The sequence below is a fragment of the Oncorhynchus tshawytscha genome, linkage group LG22, assembly GCF_018296145.1.
Source record: "Oncorhynchus tshawytscha isolate Ot180627B linkage group LG22, Otsh_v2.0, whole genome shotgun sequence".
Taxonomy (NCBI): domain Eukaryota; kingdom Metazoa; phylum Chordata; class Actinopteri; order Salmoniformes; family Salmonidae; genus Oncorhynchus; species Oncorhynchus tshawytscha.
The window spans coordinates 12,410,022-12,429,177 of NC_056450.1; the positions used below are offsets into that span (position 1 = coordinate 12,410,022).

The 19,156-nt window shown below is 43.8% G+C and overlaps 1 protein-coding gene across 15 annotated transcripts in view; it reads left to right on the forward strand.

The window, feature by feature from the left end:
* Positions 1-19,156, forward strand: part of LOC112221519 (basement membrane-specific heparan sulfate proteoglycan core protein) — a 168,741-nt gene that overhangs the window by 128,377 nt on the left and 21,208 nt on the right. For 13 of the 15 annotated variants that reach the window (XM_042303773.1, XM_042303759.1, XM_042303766.1 and 10 more), the window contains 15 exons: positions 846-968; positions 1,586-1,768; positions 8,838-8,986; positions 9,231-9,308; positions 11,199-11,334; positions 11,575-11,735; positions 11,892-12,027; positions 12,415-12,558; positions 13,948-14,082; positions 14,254-14,435; positions 14,707-14,902; positions 15,142-15,321; positions 17,576-17,836; positions 18,033-18,195; positions 18,866-18,963. In XM_042303773.1, the coding sequence (XP_042159707.1) occupies positions 846-968; positions 1,586-1,768; positions 8,838-8,986; positions 9,231-9,308; positions 11,199-11,334; positions 11,575-11,735; positions 11,892-12,027; positions 12,415-12,558; positions 13,948-14,082; positions 14,254-14,435; positions 14,707-14,902; positions 15,142-15,321; positions 17,576-17,836; positions 18,033-18,195; positions 18,866-18,963 (2,325 nt within the window). The remainder of the gene's footprint in view (positions 1-845; positions 969-1,585; positions 1,769-8,837; positions 8,987-9,230; positions 9,309-11,198; positions 11,335-11,574; positions 11,736-11,891; positions 12,028-12,414; positions 12,559-13,947; positions 14,083-14,253; positions 14,436-14,706; positions 14,903-15,141; positions 15,322-17,575; positions 17,837-18,032; positions 18,196-18,865; positions 18,964-19,156) is intronic. The other 2 variants (XM_042303763.1, XM_042303770.1) reach the window with 2 other exon arrangements.

Genomic DNA, 19,156 nt, shown 5'->3' on the forward strand with positions numbered 1-19,156 from the left:
TCTTCATCAAAGTCAAGCTCTAATATTCAATCATCACACTGTAACTTTATTATATATCATTGTATACTTTGTTCCCCCAGTATTTCCATGTCTCATTGTTGAGGCTCACCACAGTCAGTGCCCATCCTCTTAGAAAAACAAAGATGATGAAATATTGGCCTTTTTAGTGTCTGTTTCTGTCAGATCAGTAAGTCCCAGACCCAGACCAGGGCTTATCTCAGAGCTTAAATAGCCTGATGGTCCTCCCTGGCTGCTGAAAGGGGGATTTCTTTTGCTCTGACGCCCTGGGATCAGATGGGATTGAATGTGGCTGGGGCTCAGTGTCCAGTCAAGCTGGCACAGAGAGCTGTGCCCAGAGAACCGTGTGCCCTGCCAAGGCCAGCCTGCCACCTCTCATCTGCATCGGCTGCACAGAGGCCGTGGCTGCCAAGGGGCACGGGCATAGACCACGTACTTAGGCTTCGTCCTGCCACCCTCACTCTGCCTTCCATCATAAGCATTTGCACACAGACACAGTCTTGGCCTGAGTGAGTCAGGACCCAGCCTCAATGAAATTCGCTACAGCCAAAAAAGCACTCTGACTAAAGTCACTTCAAGTTCCAGTCTGGTAGCCATGAATATATTCTTTATTGCTACCATTTATGAAACAAATGGATGAGGTAAGTGTTTGTTGATCGAGTGTGACATCATTTCCAATCTCATGCAGTAGCTGTAAAGTGTTGACTGTAAACAAAGCTCCTTCCTACAGAAAAGCCCCTTCCTGCCCTTTTTTGAACACTAATGTCCCGTATTTTGCGGGCTATGTATTTCTGAGTCATTCTCTACTGTTCTCTGTCTTATTGTAGCTCGCGAGGCGGCCCAGCCAGTGGCTACTGTCACTCCCTCTGTCCTGACCATCCAGCAAGGAGGCCATGCTGAGTTCCACTGTACTGTGACTGGCAACCCTACCCCTGCCATCAAATGGATAGGTAAGGAAGGCCTGGCTATAGCCAGTGGAAAATGTATAATATTAACTAAGCCAGCACGAACTGCATTGTCTTGTTCTTTATCAATGGAGTTTATGCTGGCTTAGTCTTGAAGTTTTGGAAGTATACACTGAGGGTATGAAACATTAAGAACACCTGCTAGTGGTATAGACTGACCAGGCGAAATCTATGATCCCTTATCGATGTCACGTGTTAAATCCACATCAATCAGAGTAGAATAGATGAAGGGAAGGAGACAGTTTCAAGGAAGATTTTTAAACCCTGAGAGAATTGAGACATGGATTGTGTGTGTGTGCCATTCAGAGGATGGATGGGCAAGACAAAATATTTAAGTGCCTTTGTACGAGGTATGGTAGTAGCACCTTGTTCAAAGGCACTGGCCCAGGTACGACAACTGCAACGCTGCTGGGTTTTTTCACTCTCAACAGTTTCCCATGTGTATCAATAATGGTCCAACACCCAAAACACATCCGACCAACTTGACACAACTGTGGGAGGGGGGTCAGCATCTCAATATTAGGAAGGTGTTCTTAATGTTTATTCACAATGTATAATTTCTTTACTTTCAAAAGGGAAACATGAAATCTATGTGTTTTTAGGTCCCAGTAATAGGATGAGCCCCAATGCTGTGGTCCGTGGAGGGGTCCTGACCATCCCTGCTGTGGAGAGGGAGAATGGGGGGGAGTACGTCTGCAAGGCCCTCAACACCCACGGAGAACACACATCACGGGCTGTCCTCCACGTCAGTGGTTCCCAAACTGTGGGTCACAGCAGGGGTCCAGGTGGGTCGCGGGATGCCAAAATATAAAATATAAAACGCAACGTGCAACAATTTCAAAGATTTTACTGAGTTAGAGTTTATATAAGGAAATCAGTTAGTTGAAATAAATACATTAGGCACTAAACTATGGATTTCATGACTGGGAATATAGATTTGTTTTTGTTTTTAAGTAGGGACGTGGATCAGAAAACCAGTCAGTATCTGGTCTGACCACCATTTGCCTCATGCAGTGCGAAACATCTCCTTCACATAGAGTTGATCAGGCTGTTGATTGTGGCCTGTTGAATGTTGTCCCACTCGTCTTAAATGGCTGTGCAAAGTTGCTGGATAATGGCGGGAACTGGAACGCTCTGTCGTACACGCATGCCATACACGCTGTCTACCATCTGAAGTAGGTTACGCCAGTGACAATCGAAGGTGAGCATTTGCCCACTGAAGTAGGTTACAACGCTCAACTGCAGTCAGGTCAAGATGTGGTGAGGACTGTGGTGGCATATTTCTGCTTTACTAAATGAGGAGAGAGTTACAAACTTCACACACCAGTCAGAGTTATACTTAAATTACATATTTTTTAATAATAAGCTTTGCAATAGCCTTTTTGACTTTCAGTGATGCGCTCTCTCTAATGAACCATTGAAAGTACCTACAAAAAGTACAAAGATCTTTTATAGCCAAGATACACCCCTATCAACTTACACTGACGAACCACAGATCTTAGGAACAGTTCAAAGGTTAAGATTTGTATGGAAGATATCGATAAAACATAGCAGACAGTTACTGCTGTGTCAACAGTTTTCATTGTAAAGACCAGTGTCTGGCCCTCTCTACTCCAAACTAGAACCCGTCTCACCTTGGTACGGTAGAGCACAAAAACATTACCTCATGTTATCTGGAATGCTCTTTAGACTTTATTACCCAAAGACATCGTAAATCTCCTCTGTCAGTGCTATCTCATAGAGGCCCATCCTCAGTAGAACACACACACACAATACTCTATTCTGTCGAATAAAACAACAACTATAATGCAATACAAGCATTAAAACATCATCTTGCAATTTTCTACGACAGGACAATGAGCATGAGTTTCCCTGAGACAATATCTGACGTTTGTGCAAAGAATTAGTTCCCACATATGCTGTGCAAACCCACAGTTTCATCAGCTGTCCGAATGGCTTGTCTCAGACCATCCCGCAGGTGAAGATGCCGGTTGTGGAGGTCCTGGGCTGGGGTGGTTACACATGGTCTGCGGTTGGTTGTGAGGCTGGTTGGAAGTACTGCCAAATGTTGCAGGCTGCCTATGGTAGAGAGATTAACATTAAATTCTCTGGCAACAGCTCTGGTTGACATTCCTGCAGTCAACATGCCAATTTCACGCTCCCTCAAAACTTCAGACATCTGTGACAAAACTGCACATTTAGAGTGGCCTTTTATTGTCCCCAGCTCAAGCTGCACCTGTCTAATGATCATGCTGTTTAATCAGCTTCTTGATATGCCACACCTGTCAAATTTAGAAAAATATGTTTTTGTGCGTATGAAACATATCTGGGATCTTTTATTTCAGCTCATGAAACATGGGACCAACACTTTACATGTTGCATTTATATTTTTGTTCAGTATATATAAAAATATATATACTTTTTTGGGATGGAAAACACTTACAGTTTAAACTTAAATGACTAAAACCAAATAGAAAGTGTGTAGAATATACAATACCAGTCAAAAGTTTGGACACACCTACTCATTCCAAGGTTTTTCTTTATTTTTACTATATTCTACATCGTAGAATAATGGTGAAGACATCGAAAATAACACATATGGAATCATGTAGTAACCAAAAACGTGTTAAACAATTCATTGTTAAAAGTTTAACAAGGCACAATTCCATTAACAAGTGGGGCTTGATAAAAGTTAATTTGTGGAATTTCTTTCCTTCTTAATATGTTTGAGCTAATCAGTTGTGTTGTGAAAAGGTAGGGGTGGTATACAAAAGATGGCCCTATTTGGTAAAAGACCAAGTCCATATTATGGCAAGAACAGCTCAAATAAGCAAAGAGAAACGACAGTCCATCATTGCTTTAAGACATGATGGGCATTCAATCTGGAAAATGTCAAGAACTTTGAAAGTTTCTTCAAGTGCAGTCGCAAAAACCATCAAGCGCTATGATGAAACTGGCTCTCATGAGGACCACCCCATGAAAGGAAGACCCAGAGTTACCTCTGCTGCAGAGGATAAATTCATTAGAGTTACCAGCCTAAGAAATTGCAGCCAAAATAAATGCTCCACAGAGTTCATGTAACAGACACATGCCAACATCAACTGTTCAGAGGAGACTGCGTGAATCAGGCCTTCGTGGTCGAATTGCTGCAAAGAAACCACTACTAGAGGACAAGAAGATAAGAAGAGACTTGCTTGGGCCAAGAAACACGAGCAATAGACATTAGATTGGTGGAAATCTGTCCTTTGATCTGGAGTCCAATTTGAGATGTATGGTTCCAACCGCCGTGTTTTTGTGAGACGCATAGTAGGGGAACGGATGATCTCCACGTGTGTGGTTCCCACCGTGAAGCATGGAGGTGGAGCTGTGATGGTGTAGTGCTGATTTAGTTAGAATTCATGGCACACTTATCCAGCATGGCTACCACAGCATTCTGCAGCGATACGCCATCCCATCTGGTTTGCGCTTAGTGGGACTATAATTTCTTTTTTAACAGGATAATGACCCAACAAACCTCCAGGCTGTGTAAGGGCTATTTGACCAAGAAGGAGAGTGATGGAGTGCTGCATCAAATGCCCTTGCCTCCACAATTGCCCGACCTTAAATCAAATCAAATTGTATTTGTCACATGCGCTGAATACTACAGTGAAATGCTTACTTACAAGCTCTTAACCACAATGCCGTTTTAAGAAAAGAAAAAATATATATATACACTACCCTTCAAAAGTTTTGGGTCACTTAGAAATGTCCTTGTTTAAAAATAAATAAAAAAAAGCACATTTTTTGTCCATAAAAATAACATCAAATTGATCAGAAATACAGTGTAGACATTGTTAAGGTTGTAAATGACTATTGTAGCTGGAAACTGCTGATTTTTTATGGAATATCTAGGTAGGCGTACAAAGGCCCATTATCAGAAACCATCACTCCTCTGTTCCAATGGCACGTTGTGTTAGCTAATCCAAGTTTATCATTTTAAAAGGCTAATTGATCATTAGAAAACCCTTTTGCGATTATGATAGCACAGCTGTAAACTGTTGTGCTGATTAAAGAAGCAATTAAAACTGTTCTTCTTTAGACTAGTTGAGTATCTGGAGCATCAGCATTTGTGGGTTTGATTACAGGCTCAAAATGGCCAGAAACAAAGACCTTTCTTCGGAAACTCGTCAGTCTATTCTTGCTCTGAGAAATGAAGGCTATTCCATGCGAGAAATTGTCAAGAAACTGAAGATCTCTTACAACGCTGTGTACTACTCCCTTCACAGAACAGTGCAAACTGGCTCCAACCAGAATAGAAAGAGGAGTGGGAGGACCCGGTGCACAACTGAGCAAGAAGATAAGTACATTAGAGTGTCTAGATTGAGAAACAGATGCCTCACAAGTCCTCAACTGGCAGCTTCATTAAATCATCTTGACCTGACTGCAAATCACCAGTCTCAACGTCAGCAGTGAAGAGGTGACTCCCAGATGCTGGCCTTCTAGGCAGAGTTGCAAAGAAAAAGCCATTTCTCAGACTGGCCAATAAAAAGAAAAGATAAAGATGGTCAAAATAACACAGACACTGGACAGAGGAAGATTGGAAAATAGTGTTATGGACAGACTAATCTAAGGTTGAGGTGTTCGAATCGCAAAGAAGAAAATTCGTAAGACGCTGAAAAAATGAAAAGATGCTGAAGGAGTGCTTGACGCCATCTGTCAAGCATGGTGGAGGCAATGTGATGGTCTGGGGTGCTTTGGTGGTGGTAAAGTGGGAGATTTGTACATAGTAAAAGGGATCTTGAAGAAGGAAGGCTATCACTCCATTTTGCAACGCCATGCCATACCCTGTGGACGGCGCGTAATTGGAGCCTATTTCCTCCTACAACAGGACAAAGACCCAGAGCACAGCTCCAAACTATGCAATAACTATTTAGGGAAGAAGCAGTCTGCTGGTATTCTGTCTATAATGGAGTGGCCAGCACAGTCACCAGATCCCAACCCTACTGAGCTGTTGTGGGAGCAGCTTGACTGTTTGGTACTTATGTGCCCATCATGCCAATCGAACTTGTAGGAGGTACTTCAGGAAGCATAGGGTGAAATCTCTTCAGATTACCTCAACAAATTGACAACCTGAATGCCAAAGGCCTGCAAGACTGTAATTGCTGCAAATGGAGGATTCTTTGACGAAAGAAAAGTTTGAAGGACACAATTATTATTTCAATTAAAAATCTTTAATTATAACCATGTCAATGTCTTGACTATATTTCCTATTAATTTTGCAACTCATTTCATGTATGTTTTCATGGAAAACAAGGACATTTCTAAGTGGCGCCAAACTTTTGAATGGTAGTGTATATAGAAAAACACAAAAATAAAATATAAACAAAATCTATAAAAACTGTAAAAATCTATATTTAAAAAAAGAGATGATAAATAGATAAAAATAATAATAAATATTTAAATGCAGCAGTAAAATAACAATAGCGAGACTATATACAGTGGGTACCGGTACAGAGTCAATGTGCAGGGGGCACCGTATGGAACTAGACTTGGCGCTCCGGTACCGCTTGCCGTGCGGTAACAGAACAGTCTATGACTAGGGTGGCTGGAGTCTTTGACAATTTTTATGGCCTGCCTCTTACACAGCCTGGTATAGAGGTAGCTTGGCCCCAGTGATGTATTGGGCCGTACGCACTACCCTCTATTGCGGTTGGAGGCCGAACAGTTGCCATACCAGGCAGTGATGCAACTAGTCAGGATGCTCTTTATGGTGCGGCTGTAGAACCTTTTGAGGATCTGAGGACCTATGCCAAATTCTTTCAGTCTCCTGAGGGGGAATAGGTTTTATCGTGCCCTCTTCAAGACTGTCTTGGTATGCTTGGACCATGTTTGTTTGTTCGTGATGTGGACACCAAGCTCTCAACCTGCACCACTACAGCCCCATCAATGAGAATAGGGGCATGTTTGGTCATCTTTTTCCTGTAGTCCACAATCATCTCCTTTGTCTTGATCACGTTGAGGGAGAGGTTGTCCTTGCACCACACGGCCAGGTCTCTGACCTCCTCCGTATAGGCTGTCTCGTCGTTGTCGGTGATCAGGCCTAAGCACTGTTGTGTCATTGGCAAACGTAATGATGGTGTTGGAGTCGTGCCTGGCCATGTAGTCATGCTTCTACACCTGCATCGCTTGCTGTTTGGGGTTTTAGGCTGGGTTTCTGTACAGCACTTTGCGACATCAGCTGATGTAAGAAGGGCTTTATAAATCTGTTAGATTGATTAAATTTGATTGACTGAAAAGGGACTGAGCAGGCACCCCTGAGAGTCACTGGTGCTTCCTGCTTTAGTTTTTGTTTGTAAGCAGGAATCAGGAGGATAGAATTTTGGTCAGATTTGCCAAATGAGAGCTTTGTACATATCTCTGTGTGTAGAGTAAATGTGGTCTAGAGTTGTTTTCCCCCTGGTTGCACATTTAACATGCTAGTAGAAATTTGGTAAAAACGGATTTGAGTATTCCTGCATTAAAGTCCCCATTAAAGTCCTGTTTACTTATAGCCATATACAGCTCATTGAGTGCGGTCTTAGTGCCAGCATCAGTTTGTGGTGGTATGTAGACAACTATGAAAAATACAAATGAAAACTCTCTTGGTAAATAATGTGGTATACAGCTTATCGTTATTGTACCTCAGGAGAGCAAAACCTTGAGACTTCCTTAGATTTTGTGCAACAGCTGTTGTTTACAAATATACATAGACCGCCACCCCTTGTCTTACCAGAGGCTGTGGTTCAATCCTCCCGAAAAAGCATAAAACCCGCCCTCTGTATGTTTATTAATGTTGTCGTTCAGCCACGACTCGGTGAAACATAAGATATTACAGTTTTGAATGTCCTGTTGGTAGGATCTACGTGATCTTTGTTTGTCTATTTCATTATCGATTGATTGTACGTTGGCTAATAGGACCAATGGTAAAGGTTACTACATGACTCCAGATGTGCTATTTCATAGTTTCGATGTCTTCTCTATTATTCTACAATGTAGAAAATAGTTTTAAAAAATAAAGAAAAACCCTTGAATGAGTCGGTGTCCAAACTTTTGACAGGTACTGTGTATATTTTTTAATAACAGCCGACAATCTTTCAGAATTTACAGTCACCAAAATAAAAGCTTGACAATCAGGCCCCCATTGAATTTGTTATGTTTGAGCATAACAACGCAGCATTAGTCTTGCCAGAATGTGTAGAATTGCAGGAAATTAAGCTTTAAAACTGAAAGATTCTCTCCTAGCTCCATGGCAAAATGTATAGAACTGCAGGAAATTGGCTTTAAAATTGCAAAATGTCCTTTCAGCTCCATGACAAAATGTGTAGATTTGCAGGAAATTAACTTTAAAACTGCACAATTGTCTCTCCGCTGCCAAGATGAGCACCTCAAATGTTCTTGCCCAGGGCCCAGACAGAATTCAGCCCGTTTCTGCGCCCCATTTTGATTTTTTTTTAAAACCCTGCACAACTAATTTCCTAATTATACAGTCAGTTTCTTAAAATTGGTCACTAAAGACCATACTCAAATCTATATTCAGTTGAATGTTTTGAAGAAGAGATGATGAATCTACTTTTGACTTTGTCTTTGTGTGTATGTTTTTTCACTTATGGTGGGTCGCGACTCAAAACACACCTCAATTGGGTCAGGAAAGCCAAAAAGTTTGGGAACCCCTGCCCTACTTACACAGTGGGTCTCAACATCAACAGCAGGCCAATGTCACAGGTTCATAGGGTGGTATTGTTACTTGAGAATACTCTGAATCCGGCCCATATTGTCTACCAGTCTTGTTGGGTACTCATTTGGTCATCTCCTGTTTCCTTCCTGTGTGCTTGAAAGCTTCAGGTGCCAGCCTGCCCCACGTGCAGGTGAGCCCCCAGAGGGCGGACATCTATGAGGGTGAGACTCTGAGGCTGTACTGCAGGGCTGGAGGCAGGCCCAGCCCCGGACTCACCTGGAAGAAACAGGAAGGACAACTCCCCCCGCAGGTAAACACAGGTCCTTTCTATCTGATACTTTCTGCCTGGGACTCAGGATGAGGTTGGGATATATCCTGATCTGAAGAGTAACTATTATATATTGTATATAATATATGGTGCTGGTATCTCACCGTGGGTTGTGTTGGTAAAAAAGTGAATTCTGGTGTATTTTGACATACCGTTGTTTTTTCCTTCTTGTGTTTCCTTCTCCCCTTTTTTTATTCCCCCCCTTTTTCCTTGACGTTTTGCTCAGGCCATTCCTTCTCACGGTTTCCAACAGTTTAAAAGCAACAGTCTCGATGTGTTACAGAGACGTATTGAGGAGCTGCAGGTCTGTCCATCTGTCCTCTGTCTCAATGTCTGTCTGTCCCATCTCTTTCTTCCCACCTGTTGTTCTCTACTGACCCACATGTTGTTCTCTACTGACCTCTACTGACCCTTCAACACACTCTACTAAAAGCATGATCAAACGTTCCTTTGATTCATCATCACACACGGTAACCACCATTCATTCACCACAAGCAAAGAGCTTCTCACAAAGCCTCCATGATGCATATGGCATGGTTTAGTTGTTGTTTTTGTCTTATAAGTGTCACATCCATCCATCGTCCTCCATTTTCAAATTTGTCCACATGATCATATCATCCCTTACATTAGTTTGTCCTAAACAAAATATTGATCCCCCTCCATTCTGTTTACATTATTATTAGTATTCCTCTATGTACACACCCAGGCCCCAGGGCATAGCTAGGTATTTGGGACATTGCTTCCTGTGCCAGGTCCTGGCCCCCCAAGGGGCTTTGGGTTATTCCCTCCGTACCTCGTGTCTCCTCTGCCACCCGAGGCCCTGGGTTTTGTTCTGCCTCAGAGAGCTTCAGCGTTGTGTCAGCTTTTCCCAGGGGGACTCGGGCTCTGCCGTGCGGCCACGCAGAAATTCTGTGTGCTCTCGCAAATGGATTGCTTTGAAAACTTGTGAATGGGTTCAGACACACATTGAGCCGGGCCCGCCACGGCTTCTGCTCACTTTAGCCTGGCCCTCACAGTTGACTAGGCCGGAGCTAAGCAGCTTTATCCACGGATGGATGCCACACCACCACCACCTCCCAGATACTGTAATCCACCCAGCCCAGCCCTGACACACCCCTTTAAATACTCTACCTAGACACACCCCATTAAATTTTCCATCTAGAAACACCCCTTTAAATTCTCTCTAGACACACCCCTTTAAATTCTCTTTAGGTGTACTACTGTGTATTCTCAGCCATAACACTGGTCCATTTTACACGCTGATGTTTTATAAGGTTTGAAATATTGACAAGGTCCATCCCACTGTCCATTATAGTTAAGTGTGAAGTAGTTGCTTAGGGACTCGATTTGACATTACCATACACAGGCTGATTATTTCCCCATTGGAAAAGAGGATCACGCTGTCTTACTATTGTGTTTGGTTGTTGAACATTGGGATTAATTTAGAGATGAAGGCATAGGGTTGATGATGTTGTAAGTATTAGGAAACATCTGTTATACATTTCCAGTGATTTCATACATGGATAGAGAAGATTTGTATTGCCTGTGATGAAACCATTGGCTCAAAGGCCTATGTCATATATCTTAATTCCCTAACAGTTTCCCATTCCTGTCAACATGGTACTGAATCAGTTCAACAACGATTATTTTAAGTGTACAAAAGTGTCCAAAAACATACTACTATGGACAACAAAACATACTTCTATACCTACTGTAGTCTACTACTAACTAGTGTCAAAGACATCTACTGTATGTCATTGGTAACTATTTGAATAGTGATCATTATTCGTTGTCAATTCAACAGTTGTAACTGTAGAATCATCATAGTAATGTTGATGAAAGGAAACATTACTATTCTCAACAACCAACCAACTGGTGTGTATATATATATATATATATATATGCTGAAGATCCACCTGCGATGTGATTTTGTTGGTGTTGCCTCCTCATGGATTAAAAATCATGTCAAGAATGTCTGTTGTTTGCACCATTTGTGGTCTGTGAAATCCAATGTTTATAGAGTAGGCGTTTCTCCAAAGGTAAGTCATCTCATGTGTCTGTATGGTGTCCTTCTATTGGATTTGGGTAGAGACGTGATCATTGTCAGGTAGTTCATACCACAGTAGTCCGTGTCTTAAGGCCATTGTGACATAGTCTTCATCCCTCTTCTTGATCGTTGCCGTGTCCTCTCTAGGCCAGTATGGAGCGCACAGATATTGGCACCCTGCTAATCCCTAACATCAAGTCGTCTGACTCTGGCACCTACTTGTGTGTGGGCACCAACTCCATCGGATCCTCAGAGGCTCGCATCGAGGTCACCGTCAATAGAGGTGAGAGGTCGCACTTGGATCGTTTTCAGTAGGGTACACATTTTAAAATGCTGTGCAACAATATATAAAAACTGCTGTATTGTAGTGGACAAGTTCAGATAGTACTGATTCGTTCTGTTTCAAAACATTTTCGCCCTACTGAACACGACCCAGGTCAACCTAACCCAGAGGAGTACTGCTGTGTGTTGACAGTAATATAACTTTTGTAAATGTCTGTATCCTGCGTTTGTTGCTGTGTAGCAATAGGAGGAGACACCATCTCGTCAGCCATCACCATCCAGCCCTCCATAGCTGACGTCCAGGAGGGACAGAGCCTGGACCTCAACTGTTTTGTCCCTGGTAACCCCCCACCTGCTGTCACCTGGAGCAGGGAAAGTGGACGCCTGTCCGCCAATCACCAGGTTGGAATACACATACACATACACGCACAGCTAGTAAAAGCTAATTGGTAATGTCATGAAGATCTGTTCTGTTTATTTCAGCTGAATAGTCACTCATATGTACTGTGTGTGTGTGTGTGTGTGTGTGTGTGTGTGTGTGTGTGTGTGCATGCGTAGGTTCTGGGCACCAAGCTGCGTATCCTCTCTGCCGGTCCAGATGACTCTGGGAAGTATATCTGTCTTGTGGAGGGAGGGCCTGGTACTCCTGTCCGTCAGGCCTCAGTCTCTGTCTCAGTCACTGCCACCTCCTCTCGTAAGTCACTAAGCCATTCTCTCTGTGACAGTACAATGAAACTATCCTCCCCACTGATATCACCAGGGATGATGGTGAAACAGCCAGAGGCATATACAGTAGGAACATCTGTTTTTTTAGAGAACTTTATTTAGTGGCCTTTCGTCAGGTACGGTGGTACTTTTCCAGTTGTTTGTTTTCCAACCCTCCCTAAAGTGACCTCTGAGAGTATGTTTTTCTATTCCACACTGTGATCTTATCCTGGTTCAAACCTTCCTGGGTTTCTAGTTTCTCGTGTTCTGTATTTGCTTCCCATTCAGTACACCGTCTGGTAAATGTTGTAGGATTAGTGAGGTGTGAGGAGAGGAAATGTTGTCTTGTTGTAATGGTGTGTGTTTCCTGGAGTAGGTCTGCAGACCCCCATCATCTCCATTGAGCCCCAAAGTGCAGCGTTGCGACAGGGAGAGTCAGCCAGCTTCAAGTGCAGAGTCTACGGTGGAGCAGAGCCCATACGGCTGGAGTGGAAACTGTCCAACAACCAGCCCCTTCCTGGTGAGGCCCCTCCCATTCAGTTCAATAAGTCTGAACTTTTTTTATTTTTACTATTACCCCTTTTCTCCCCAATTGGTAGATAGTCTTGTCCAATCGCTGCAACTCCCATATGGACTCAGGAGAGGGCGTCCTCCGAAACACGACCCTGCCAAGCCACACTGCTTCTTGACACACTGCTCGCTTAACCCAGAAGCCAGCCACACCAATGTGTCGGCGGAAACACCGTACTGTCGTACAGCTGGCGACCGAAGTCAGCGTGCGTGTGTCCGGCCTGCCACAAGGAGTCACTAGAGTGTGATGGGACAAGGACATCCCGGCTGGCCAAACCCTCCCCTGTGCCTTCTCATGGGTCTCCCGGTCGCGGCCGGCTGCAACACAGCCTGGGATCGAACCTGGGTCCTTAGACCGTTGCGCCACTCGGGAGGCCCCAATTCCATAGGACTTTTGCAGACAGGTATTTAGTCAGTGGTGGAAAAAGTACCCAATTCTCATACTTGGGTAAAAGTAAAGATACCTTAGTAGAAAAGGATTAAAGTGAAAGTCACCCAGAAAATACTACTTGAGTAAAAGTCTAAAAGTATTTTAAATATACTTAAGTATCAAAAGTAAATTAAATTGCAAAAATATACTTATATACGTATCAAAATTGCTCATATTAAGCAAACCAGACTACGCAATTTTCATGTTTTTTATTTATTTACGGATAGCAACCCTAATTTCTGGATAACAACCCTCAGACATCATTTTCAAACGAAGCATGTGGCCTAGTGGTTAGAGCATTGGGCCAGTAACCCGAAAGGTTGCTGGATCGAATCCCTGAGCTTTTTACAAGGTAAAAATCTGTTGTTCTGCCCTTGAGCAAGGCAGTTAACCCACTGTTCCCCGGCGCCGAACCGAAGACGTGGATGTCGATTATGGCAGCTCCCCGCACCTCTCTGATTCAGAGGGGTTGGGTTAAATGCGGAAGACACATTTCAGTTGAATGCATTCAGTTGTACAAGTGACTAGGTATCCCCCTTTCCCTTTAGTGTGTCCGCAAGATCAGAGGCAGTAGAGATGACCAGGGATGATGTCAAAATTATAATTAGTAAAGTAAAGTTCAGATACCCCCCAAAAACGACTTAAGTGGTACTTTAATGTATTTTTACTTAAGTACCTTACACCACTGCATTTAGTAATATTAATTTCAGATGTCAGAATCATGTCATTATCCACACAAGCAAACTACCTACAATATCTACAGTAATATATAGTACTATAATATAGTCTGTATCCTGTTACATTTCCTTCATATTTAGCTATGTTTTTAATCAAACACACAAAGTTGCTGCTTGTCAGAGATGTACTTGACAGACTAAAATATTCCACATGAAACCTTTAATTCTGTAGACAATGTGAAGGTTGGCCATTACGGCACTGTCCTCACCATCGCTGACGCCCGCCCTAGCAACCAGGGCACCTACAACTGTGTGGCTACCAACCTGTTTGGAATCACCCAGAGTATCGTCTCTCTGATCATCAGAGGTATGGCACACACAGACACACACACACACACACACACACACATACGGTGTTGATGTTTCTGATGTGGTTCACCGTAAGCATCTTCCCTCTGTTACAACCCCCTTAGTAATTGCCGTGGCAACAGAGTGACCAAATGGTTGTTCGTCCTGATGATGTCATCCTTCCTTCCAGAGTCTCCTGTAGCGACCGTCACCCCTCAGGGGCCCGTGCGAGTCAGGATGGGTGAACCCATTAACCTGGAGTGCCAGGCTTCCGGGGAGCCACGCCCATCTGTCACATGGCACAGACTGGACAGCGCCCGCAACACCATGCTTAGCAGCCCTGTGCCCATGGAGTCAAACGCCGTCATGCAGGTAGTGTACTGCATTTGTGTTCCTGATCCTCAACTTCCTATGAAACCTCCAAGTCATTGTTACTGAGCTTTTGTGGTTTCCTAAACCCAGATTAAGTTGAATCCTAGGTTCTCAATTCAAAGGGTTTCTTGGTGTAAGACTAGGCTTAATCTGTGTCTGGGTAACCTGCCCTAGTATTTGGATATCATTCATTTTCGCGCTAAACTAAATGACAGGGTGTGCTATTTATTCTACGCTGTGCAGACCCGGTAATGCTGTTCCCCTTCCGCAGGTCCTAGTGGCCCGTCCAGAGGACAGTGGTACCTACGTGTGCACAGCCCACAACGACGAGGGCACCACAGAGACCAGGGTGGAGGTGATGGTGGAGGGGGCTGCCCAGGTGCCCGTCACGCCCCGTGCCTCTGTGCCCGATCCCCTCATGGTGGTGGTGGAGGGACAGAGCACCACACTGAGATGTGACGCTCACGGTAACTAATCCACCTTTAAATATAGCAAAGAGAACTGAGAAGAGAATAATTGTTGTATTGTTTGTACTGATACTTGTTAGTACAGAGAATACTTTTAAGTAAAATGAGAGCTGAGAGGAAATGGATGTTATATTCACCTCATCTTTGCTAAGATCATAGAATTGGCATGACAAATAATTGACTGTACAAGTCCTTTTCACACACTGATATTCATTGTGTTTTCAAAATCAACTCTTCAGGCTTCCCTGTCCCTAAGATCACGTGGTCTAAGCTGCGTGCCCCTCTCCCCTGGAGACATAAGGTAGTGGACAACACGCTGATCCTGCCCAATGTTGGCCGGGCAGACTCTGGAGAGTACATCTGCAATGCCACCAACAGCATGGGCACCACCGAAGTCACCATCATGCTGGACGTTGAGAGTGAGTCTCAAAATTTGTGCACGCTGGTCTGGCCAGCTAGTCATGAGTGATAGATTGGTTTCATCATTGAAAGCAAGTTCCCAGTCTGTACAGAAACACTATGGAGATAGATATGGGTACACATACACTACCTTTCAAAAGTTTTGGGTCACTTAGAAATGTCCTTGTTTAATGTCCAGTTTTGGTCCATCAAAATAACATCAAATTGATCAGAAATACAGTGTAGACATTGTTAAGGTTGTAAATTACTAATATAGCTGGAAACGGCTGATTTTTAATGGAATATCTACGTAGGCGTACAGGAGCCCATTATCAGCAACCATCACTCCCGTGTTCCAATGGCACGTTGTGTTAGCTAATCCAAGTTTATCATTTTAAAAGGCTAATTGATCATTAGAAAACCCTTTTTCAATTATGTTAGCAAAGCTGAAAACTGTTGTTCTGATTAAAGAAGCAATAAAACTGTCCTTCTTTAGACTATTTGAGTATCTGGAGCATCAGCATTTGTGGGTTCGATTACAGGCTCAAAATGGCCAGAAACAAATAACTTTCTTCTGAAACTCATCAGTCTATTCTTGTTCTGAGAAATGAAGGCTATTCCATGTGAGAAATTACCAAGAAACTGATGATCTCGTACAACGCTGTGTACTACTCCCTTCACAGAACAATGCAAACTGGCTCCAACCAGAAGAGAAAGAGGAGTGGGAGGCCCCGGTGCACAACAAGAAGCAAGAAGACAAGTACATTAGAGTGTCCAGTTTGAGAAACAGATGCCTAACAAGTCCTCAACTGGCAGCTTCATTAAATAGTACCCACAAAACACCAGTCTCAACGTCAACAGTGAAGAGGCGACTCCCGGATGCTGGCCTTCTAGGCAGAGTTGCAAAGAAAAAGCCATATCTCAGACTGGCCAATAAAAAGAAAAGATAAAGATGGGCAAAAGAACACACACTGGACAGAGGAACTCTGCCAGCATCCTGGAATCACCTCTTCACTGTTGACGTTGAGACTGGTGTTTTGCGGGTACTATTTAATGAAGCTGCCAGTTGAGGACTTTGTTTCTCAAACTAGACACTCTAATGTACTTGTCCTCTTGCTCAGTTGTGCACCGGGGCCTCCCACTCCTCTTTCTCTTCTGGTTAGAGCCAGTTTACACTGTTCTGTGAATGGAGTAGTACACAGCATTGTACAAGATCTTCAGTTTCTTGGCAATTTCTCGCATGGAATAGCCTTCATTTCAGTTTTCAGATGTGCTAACATAATTGCAAAAGGGTTTTCTAATGATCAATTAGCCTTTTAAAATGACCAATTTGGATTAGCTAACACAACTTGCCATTGGAACACATGAGTGATGGTTGCTGATAATGGGCCTCTGTACGCCTATGTAGATATTCCATAAGAAATTTGCCATTTCCAGCCACAATAGTAATTTACAACATTAACAATGTCTGCACTGTATTTCTGATCAATTTTATGTTATTTTAAAGGACAAAAAATGTTATTTTCTTTCAAAACAAGGACATTTCTAAGTGACCCTAAACTTTTGAACGGAAGTGTATAGATATGAACGCGAGTAAACTGAAAGATTGATACACAACATAGATAATAAGGAACTGGTCCATTAGTGTATATGAAACATAGCTTTGCATTGTGACTGAATGTTGGTCTTCGGTGCCCGTTCCTTGCTTTGCTCATGAGTAGCATTGTCCAATCAATCAATCAATCAATAAAATCTATTTATAAAGCCCTTTTTACATCAGCAGATAAAGAAACCCAGCCTAAAACCCCAAACAGCAAGCAATGCAGATGTAGAAGCACGGTGGCTAGGAAAACCTCCCTAGAAAGGCAGGAACCTAGGAAGAGACCAAAGACAGGAACCAGGCTCTTAAAAGTGGCCAGTCCTCATCTGGCTGTGCCGGGTGGAGATTATAAGAGTACATGGCCATTTTTAAGGCCAGATTATTCTTCAAGATGTTCAAATGCCCATAGATTACCAGCAGGGTCAAATAATAATCACATTGGTTGTCAAGGGTGCAACAGGTCAGCACCTCAGGAGTAAATGTCAGTTGGCTTTTCATAGCCGATCATTCAGAGGTCGAGACAGCAGGTGCGGTAGAGAGAGAGAGTCGAAAACAGCAGGTCCGGGACAAGGTAGCACGTCTGGTGAACAGGTCAGGTCATGTTCAAATCATCCTAATGTCTCAATACCAGTCCCTGTCTCTACTCTCTAACCCTCCATGTCTTGGGGACGCAGCCCCTCCCTATGCCACCTCCCTGCCCGACGACGTGGCAGTGCGTGTGGGCGAGGTGATCCGGCTGCAGTGCCTGGCCCATGGTACTCCCCCCCTGCTCTTCCAGTGGACCAAGCTGAATGGCAGCCTGTCCACCAGGGCTGACGTCCAAGGAGGAGACCTCCAGATTAACCTAGCCACACCCGAGGACGCTGGCACCTACAAGTGTGTCGCCACCAACAAAGTGGGCACCAGTGAAGCACATGCCACAGTCACTGTCAGGTGTAAGTACTGTGCTCAGTTACAGCTTTGTCTGTTCTTATTTGGCAAACCAAATTGAGCCAACAGCTCAATTACTTTGCAATGGGAAATGCTTTCATGAAAAGCAAACCTAAAAGCCATGCGACTGGGAACTCAAAACATAATGTGTTTGTGTGGGTGTGTGGATGTGTGGATGTGGATGTTTGGATGTGTGTGTAGCCCCCCTGGCAGTGCGTGTGTCTCCTCAGGTGGAGGTAAAGGCCCGGGGTAGTGCTGTAGAGTTTACCTGCTCTGCTGCAGGAGGCCTGGGGACCACCATGGAGTGGCTGAAGGAGGGAGGAGCCCTGCCCCCCAACCATCACATCAAAGATGGGGTGCTGAGGTGAGTCACACCCACCAGGAGAGACACTTCACAGCAGGCAGTCAAAATACCTATAATGATCAACACAAATAAATGAGGGTCCAGAATTAACCTAACTTAAATGCGATCCTGGATCAACACATCTTAAAGATGATCCTGGATCAACACATCTTAAAGATGATCCAGAATCAACACAACTTACAGATGATCCAGGATCAACACATCTTAAAGATGATCCAGGATAACACACAACTTAAATACGATCCAGGATCAACACAACTAAATGATGATCTGTCGTGTATGCTCCCTCTCCGGCTCTCGAGGTCAACAGGCTGCTCATTATTACGCACACCTGTCACCATCGGTACGCGCACCAGCGCCTCATCAGACTCACCTGGACTCCATCACCTGCCTGATTACCTTCCCTATATATGTCGCTCCCTTTGGTTCTTTCCCGAGGCGTTATTGTTTCTGTTCCAGTGTTCATGTCTGTACGCTACCCGTGTTTCTTGTTTTGGTCTATGTTCATTTATTTATTAAATACACTCCCTGAACTTGCTTCCCAATTCCCAGCGTACAGGAAACACGGATCAACCAGATGATGATCAAGGGTCATGTACCACTTGGTGAAATCAGGAAGTGCATTTCCGACATCTGTCTTGCGCTGATACGTTTGTGTACTTTTATGTAGGATTGAGAACCTGGAGCAGCGCAATGAGGGCATCTACATCTGCAGAGCCACCAGTGTTCACGGCCAGGCCCAGGACTCCGCCAAGCTTACCATCCAAGGTCTGTCCAACATCCACAAAATCAGTGAGGCACACTGACACGCGTTTTGACACACAACCCTGAGTTATAACAGTGGAGAATTTTGTATAGCCGCTCTATGCAATCTATTATAATTCTGTTCGAAATCAGGGGCATAAAACATATTGCCCGCAAACCAGATCCGGCACACGAGCTCATTCAATTTGGCCCGCAG